This window comes from Diaphorina citri, unplaced genomic scaffold (assembly GCF_000475195.1).
Source record: "Diaphorina citri unplaced genomic scaffold, Diaci psyllid genome assembly version 1.1 scaffold377, whole genome shotgun sequence".
NCBI lineage: Eukaryota > Metazoa > Arthropoda > Insecta > Hemiptera > Psyllidae > Diaphorina > Diaphorina citri.
In genome coordinates, this window is record NW_007377812.1 from 199915 (window position 1) to 207899 (window position 7985).

Below are 7985 nucleotides of genomic sequence, written 5' to 3' on the forward strand. Positions count from 1 at the left end.
GTACCTTTACTCCAGCAGTAGGCTGTTACTATTATGTCAAATGTGGTCAAATTCTCAAATTATATTGAGGATAAATAAAAAAATCCATAACTTGGCTGGAATTCCACACCTTCCTGTTTACCAGGCGAGCGTCTTGACCACTACGTCACCGAGGCAGGCTAAAGGTAGTGGTCAAGACTCTCAAAATTTGCCCAAGAGAAGGCGGGTTCGATTTCAGGCGCAGAATGGAATTTAATAGGCAAGATAATAATCACGACAAGTTGACTACCTTCCACTCAATAGTCCATTAACGCATAATTTGCTTTCGATCCTAGGAGACACACCCTCACTTTCATTCCTTCAGTGAGTCGACTCTACGCTTTTGGGATTGGCTCAGCCGTCCAACTGGACGGCGGGTTCGATTTCAGGCGAAGAATGGAATTTAATTGGCAAGATAATAATCACGACAAGTTGACTACCTTCCACTCAATAGTCCATTAACGCATAATTTGCTTTCAATCCTAGGAGACACACCCTCACTTTCATTCCTTCAGTGAGTCGACTCTACGCTTTTGGGATTGGCTCAGCCGTCCAACTGGACAGTCCCAAGTCGGTTCACAAGACACCCCAGCTGATCCACGGTCCCTGGATTGCCAGTCCGGTAGCGATGACCGCGGGAGAGGACAGTTTGGTGTCCCATTCTGGTGGTTTGGTTGTGAAGAAGATATATTCGGGGGGAGACCATAGTATTGTGACAGTTACCAAGAGTTCGGTAAGTGGGTGTTTTTTTTATGTGCTTTTGAATCATTTGCAAAAGAATTTAAAGGTTGGCTGGGCTAGACGTGAAAAATACAACAAAAAATGCGAAAACATATATATATATTTTTATTTACTTTTTTTTTAACCTAGCCTTGTTTAGCTTAACGGTTGGATTAAGCATTACCACCACCTAAATCTAGAATTATCAATTTTAATGTTTACAGTTTATTGCCTCCTTTTTGGGCTAGTTTGAAATATTCTTTTAGCTGTAGTCATATTTATCTAACTCCTTTTTGGTGACAACTCCAATTGACTCATACCTTCATACCTATGTGAAATCCGCCAGTGAGTGTCGGTGAAACATAAGTTAGGTATAAATTATCCGACTATTCTAGAAAGAATAAAGAACTGGTATTATGGTAACTTGGTAACAAACTACACAAATTTGTAGTCTTCCAAAAAAGAATAATAATAATAATGACAATAATATCATTAAGATTAAGATTCAATAATAATAATAATTTGGATAAGTGAATGAGTGTCGGTGAAACATAAGTTAGGTATAAATTATCCGACTATTCTAGAAAGAATAAAAAAAACGGTATTATGGTAACTTGGTAACAAACTACATAAATATGTAGTCTTCCAAAAAAGAATAATAATAATAATGACAATAATATCATTAAGATTAAGATTCAATAATAATAATAATTTGGATAAGTGAAGATCACTTATTGGTGGAGTGAAAGTTAGCTGAGCTATATACGTGAGAAGATATACAAAAGAATATAATATAACTTTACAGAGAGAACGTGAACAAGAAGACAAGAACATACCTAAGTACATATCTCTCCTGATTGAATGTTGCGAATATTTTGGATTTCTGTGAAAGTTAGGTGGAGCAAGAAGACAAGAACATACCTAAGTACATATCTCTCCTGATTGAATGTTGCGAATATTTTGGATTTCTGTGAAAGTTAGGTGGAGAGTTTTTCAGCTTAACAGGTGGATTAAGCTTTTGCTACTTTTGATTGCATTAGCTGATTCTGATAGGCTAGAAAAAAAAACTCAAAATTAACCATTTTGTTCTCTAAATGTTTAACTTAAACCAAGTTCAATCTCAGATTATGGTCTCAGCCCTCGGTAAGTTGGATTAAGCTTTTGCTGCTTTTGATTGCATTAGCTGATTCTGATAGGCTAGGAAAAAAAAACTCAAAATTAACCATTTTGTTCTCTAAATGTTTAACTTAAACCAAGTTCAATCTCAGATTATGGTCTCAGCCCTCGGTTTACCAAAGATCAGAGCCCCAAGTGAAGCAACGCTCTCTCGTCTTTGTTTCAGGATGGTGTATTGTCCGACGATTTTAGAGTGCTCAATCCTGCGACTCAAATTTTAGATGTAAACTTTGAAAGACTGAAAGAATGCGAGCGGGAAGTGGAGCAACTCAAGTCTGATGAAACGTTGGACCAAGATTTACTTCTGTGAGTACATCCTGATTTTTTTCTGGGGACTCCTACACCCACCACCATTAATTAAATAAAAGGCTTCATATATCTTCAAATACCTTTCTTAAAGGCTTTAATGTTTAATGGCATCATTCTCATTTAGTGAGCTCTTCCACATAACCGAAGAAGCTCTTCCACCCATTCGGTCCTCATTTTAGTCAAAATTATAAACTTTTGGCATAATAGGATTTTTTAGTTTCCCTTATTTAGTGAGCTCTTCCACCCATTCGGTCCTCATTTTAGTCAAAATTATAAACTTTTGGCATAATAGGATTTTTTAGTTTCATCAAGTTATCACTCATTAATTGGTTCTGAAACTTCATTTTTCGATTTTTGGCCAGGGTTTTGGGTGTGTTTGCCCCACTGTGAGTTTTTTTTTCCATTAGGTACTTCCTTTATTTGATAACTGAACATTTTCGTTTTGGTTCTCTCATTACAGGTACCTGGAGACTGTGTTCCTAAGTCCTGGCTGTATGAACGGATCTTTCCTGCAAGTAGAAAACGATGAACACTTTTCTTGTAACTCTAAAAAGTTTAGTTTCATCAAGTTATCACTCATTAATTGGTTCATGAAACTTCATTTTTCGATTTTTGGCCAGGGTTTTGGGTGTGTTTGCCCCACTGTGAGTTTTTTTTCCAATAAGTACTTTTTTTATTTGATAACTGAACATTTTCGTTTTGGTTCTCTCATTACAGGTACTTGGAGACTGTGTTCCTAAGTCCTGGCTGTATGAACGGATCTTTCCTGCAAGTAGAAAACGATGAACACTTTTCTTGTAACTCTAAAAATATCACTCATTAATTGGTTCATGAAACTTCATTTTTCGATTTTTGGCCAGGGTTTTGGGTGTGTTTGCCCCACTGTGAGTTTTTTTTCCAATAGGTACTTACTTTCTTTATTTGATAACTGAACATTTTCGTTTTGGTTCTCTCATTACAGGTATCTGGAGACTGTGTTCCTAAGTCCTGGCTGTATGAATGGATCTTTCCTGCAAGTAGAAAACGATGAACACTTTTCTTGTAACTCTAAAAACCCAGGCGTGGACATGCAGTTGTGCCAAGACTGTTACGATACGATCGCCAGGATAGAACGGGAATCCGTGCGGAGTTTGGTAAGCAACTTGGCGGTTTGAACTGCCTTTGTTAAAAGTCTTTTTTTTACAGAGATATTTGGATATCTGGGTGTAGAATTGTGGATATAGAGTTATATCTCGAACTTGGCATTTTATTTTTGTATATTTACAGAGATATTTGGATATCTGGGTGTAGAATTGTGGATATAGAGTTATATCTCGAACTTGGCATTTTATTTTTGTATATTCTTCTTTCAAAAATATTGTCAAATTTTTGCCTCTTATTTTCAAGGAAAAGGTTATTTGTATTAAACTTTTTTTCCAGTCATTTAGAAATTTGTGTCTTTTGTCCGTTTCGTTGCTGTTTTTATTTCATAGTGATGAAACAACTTCTACATTGAACTTTACGGTTCTGTGTCGTAGCATACCCATCCCATAGTATTTTGTTAAGGCGGTCTCTTCTTGAACCCTTGTGAGCCGCGTCCATTTTCGATTAGGACTATTGCACTATATCCCGTAGTATGTCCCTCATCAGCTGGTTTTCCCATCTATTTGCAGATCCTTGCTAGTCATGCTCACCTGGTCAAATCCCTATGGAACACACCGCCCGATGCAGAAGCTCTACGTATGTTCCTAACGCTGCCTTTATATCACGAGTTTATGAATCCTCGGCAACACGAAATACTGCATATGCCTTTCGCCGGCGCTCTCCCTGCCTTTGTATCACGAGTTTATGAATCCTCGGCAACACGAAATACTGCATATGCCATTCGCCGGCGCTCTGCTACAATTGAAAAATGAAGCCGCCAAAATACTGGGTAAGTAACAATGTCGCCAAGATATTGGGCCGGCGCTCTGCTACAATTGAAAAATGAAGCCGCCAAAATACTGGGTAAGTAACAATGCCGCAAAGATATTGGGTAAGTAACGAAGCCGCCAAAATATTGGGTAAGTAATAATGAAGCCACTAAAATATTGAGTAAATGAACAAGAACCTACAATTGAAAAATGAAGCCGCCAAAATACTGGGTAAGTAACAATGCCGCCAAGATATTGGGTAAGTAACGAAGCCGCCAAAATATTGGGTAAGTAATAATGAAGCCACTAAAATATTGAGTAAATGAACAAGAAGAAAAGTGATTTGACAATATAAAATAAAATAAAATAAAATAGCGTTTATTGATGTTTTATGTATAAATATAAATAACAATTTAGCAAGAAAAGAAATATTCAAATATCATTCAGTATATTAATAGCATTTGACAATACATATTATAATTTATTTGATAAAGTGGTGCATAGGCGAAGTACGAAATGGTTCCCAAAAATAAGTGTCTAGTTTTATAGATTGAGGAAGCACATAACATTGTAGATACCCCTCACATTTTCGAATTAACTTGTTCAATGCATGAGTATACCTCGGTACTCCCAAACCAATGCATTCTAGAAACTTACAGTTAGTTGTCTTTCGGTTGTCTTTTGGTTATCATAAAGTGATAAAGTTAATATTGCTTGTGATTTCAATTAAGCCTTAAGCTTCTCAGTTCTCGAGCGGAAAGCTCATTGTGCCCTTGCATATAAATTTCGTGATTTTCTCTCTTGTACAGCGGAAAGCTCAAACTTTTGAATGCCTCTTTTAACGAGCGGAATGCTCAATCAAGTGCTTCAAAATTACATAAATTATTTGTGGATCCGATCCAAAAATCCGGTGGCCTAAACTTCATCATCTTACTAGGAAGTATCCTTTATTATAAATCCTGACTCACTTTCTGGTAAGCCCTATCTTATCAGTTACGAGGTGAGAACCACACTACATTCCATTTCAATAAGTATTTTGAACTTTTGCTACATTTGAATTGGTTCTCTCCGAAAATGGTTCACAGGTGAGCTTTATGCCACAGATAGGAAAGAAAACGCAAAATATTATTTAATTTCGAATGAAACACAAAATATGTAGGTAAGTACTAGCTCTTTATTTGCTAGAATGATAGCTCTTGCACTTCTTGCAGGAATAGATTGTACTGGTCGAATTCTAGAATACTGAACCATTTCAAATGTCAAGGTTTGAATCTTTTTTTCCCCCCTTTAAAGCGCTTTAACTCTACGGGCAGTAGGTCGTTCACGCTGATATCCCTAGGTTACATTAAATTGAATAGATTGAGGGTTTTGAAGTATAGGAATAGAGCATCAACCCCTTCAACATCGTCAGATAGGGAGGGAGATGAGGGCAAAGAGGAGCGGATGTGGGCATGTGTGAGGCAGACAAGGATGTGTTGGATGGACATACTCCCATACTCGAATAACGAATAACTCGAAGTCGAACCAGGTTGTGTCTGAAGAGTGAAGAACAGAAGAAAACTGAAAACGACCTACATACTCCCATACTCGAATAACGAATAACTCGAAGTCGAACCAGGTTGTGTCTGAAGAGTGAAGAACAGAAGAAAACTGAAAACGTGCAAATTCCGAAATGGTGAAATTGTTGGAGAATTCAACTGAATTCAAGTAAAAAGAGAACTTTTTGTCAGGACTTAGTTTTTAGTTATTTTTTAGTTTTCCGGTGCTCTCAACCTCAACTACATTTAAAACAACCCTAAAACAAGTAGGTATATATCTTCCCTTATACAAAGTGAACACGAAAAACGTTACCAAAAGTCTAGGGTAAATTCCTGAGGTCATTTCCAATAAAAAACATTCTACAGGGTGTGCCAGAAAAACACTGACAACGGCTCAGGTTAGGTAGATCTTATCATTTCCAACAAGGTTCTGTGGGCCATTTTCCTAACTAAGGCTTCGTTTCCAAGAAAAGTCCAAAAAACCATTTTTTTTTTTTTTTTTAAATCAGACCTTGTGTTAAGTGGTTATTACTCCAGGATAGAGATGCGAAATCCCAGTCCCAAGGTTGATTTAATTCATTACAATCAAGTCCGCCCTGGGAGTTGAATCTTTTAATTCAGTCCCTAGTGGGTGGCCCAACGTCAAAAAAGCTGCATTTCGTCAGGAAAGCACCAAATTTGGCATGGACCTTCATTTGGACCCAGTCTTTCCAGTCCCTGTGTAAAATCTCAACAAACCCAGTAGGTACATGCTTGGGATTGTACACAGGTACTGGAAAGACTGGGATTGAAATCTAGAGTGATTGTATAGAAGCAGTCCTCGCATCTCAGTGTAACCAATCAGATTGCTCCATTTACCTAGTAGACATTCCCCCACTCGCTGCACGGTAGTGTGTCAGGCCAAGTTCCGGTAATGCATTTCTCTATCTCTTTAAGTATTTACTATTTTTTAATGCTAAATGCTAGAAGTAAGTTTGATTCCGATTCACAATCAAGACAATTTTTCGTTATTATTCGTAAACAGAGATTGCCGAAAAGAATATAAACTTCTCATTCAATTCAATCGAATTCAAATCTTAGGATTGGGAGTTTTGGGACTGGGTATTTTGAGTAGGGACTGTTTAAGTCATTCAGTCTTTGTGTGGGATTCAAGTCTTTTAATTCATTCAGTCAGTCTTTAGTCTTTACACATCTCTACTCCAGGAAGGAAGTGAAGTGAGTTGAAAAGATAAAAAAAGGTCTCATTCTGATCCTTGAATAAAGTGCAAGGTTTCCTGACAGATAGAGACCTCTACTCCAAAATTTCCTCGGACAAAAATCTCATGTTTTGTAATTAATTTATCCACATAATTATTTATAGGTGCTGCAGTTAGCGGTATTTTGACTGCTTTTTGGTGGATTTCAGCTGTCCTGACTGAACGGTCAGAGATATTGTAAAAGTTATGGTAGAAGGACACTGAAATAAGTAGGTACCCCCACGAATGACCGGTCTCCCTTCGAGCTTCATTTTTTTTCCTCCAAAAATTTGCCATACTCCAAAAATTTGGAGCACCCCCCCCCTGTTCGATTAGTGTTTGGACACTCACCCCTCTCTCCCCCCCTTGACAAAATCCTGGATACGGCTCTGGCTGACAGGGAAAAACTCACCCCCTGGCAGCTTCTGTTCTCTTGAAGATTTCTTTACACGTATTTTTTTTGTGGCAATGTTGGAAAAAAGTGAAAATTTTTCCATTTCGTCCATTTTTTGTATTTTATTATTCACTTCCCCTCCTTTTCTTTTGGATATTTTTGGATTTGAGTGAAAAAATTTTCACCTCTGTTGGAAGAGAAAAAAACTTGTATCATTTTGTCGCCATCTTTTTTTTCCAACAAATCCACTTTTTTTTATTATTAGCATTTGAACTAGCAAATGGAAGAAGAAATCAGCTGACTTTGCATTTTATTATCCAGCCTCCTCCTTCCTTTTCTCTCCCTCTATGTTGTCTTTATTCTTCTATATATATATCTTTTTTTGAATGAGTAATTTGTTGTACTGATCTGTTAGTCTACTGTCTGTTGAGTCTATTTGTGTGTGTGTGTGTTGTTTGTTGCTGTGTTTGTGTGTGTGTGTGTGTGTGTGTGACGTCACAAGATAAGTCTGGAAAGTCAACTTAGTCAACGTGTTTTATCTACATCCATATTGGTTCAGTTACCGACATAAATTTTTAATTGAGTGAAAAAAAAAATAAATAAAACATAAAGGTAAAAAAAAAAAAAAAAAAAAAGTATTAGGTTTTTCGTGTTATAAGATTCACCAGTGAAAAAAATAGGGGTTGGTGTCACGAAAAACCAT

The 7985-nt window shown here is 37.0% G+C and overlaps 1 protein-coding gene across 1 annotated transcript in view; it reads left to right on the forward strand.

The window, feature by feature from the left end:
* LOC103508196 (probable E3 ubiquitin-protein ligase HERC4) overlaps positions 1-7985 on the forward strand; it is a gene marked incomplete at its 3' end in the record, with an annotated part of 22780 nt that overhangs the window by 2912 nt on the left and 11883 nt on the right. Inside the window, exons 4-8 of the mRNA XM_026822858.1 lie at positions 505-751; positions 2081-2220; positions 3185-3356; positions 3876-4013; positions 4087-4135. Coding sequence (XP_026678659.1) covers positions 505-751; positions 2081-2220; positions 3185-3356; positions 3876-4013; positions 4087-4135 — 746 coding nt within the window. The remainder of the gene's footprint in view (positions 1-504; positions 752-2080; positions 2221-3184; positions 3357-3875; positions 4014-4086; positions 4136-7985) is intronic.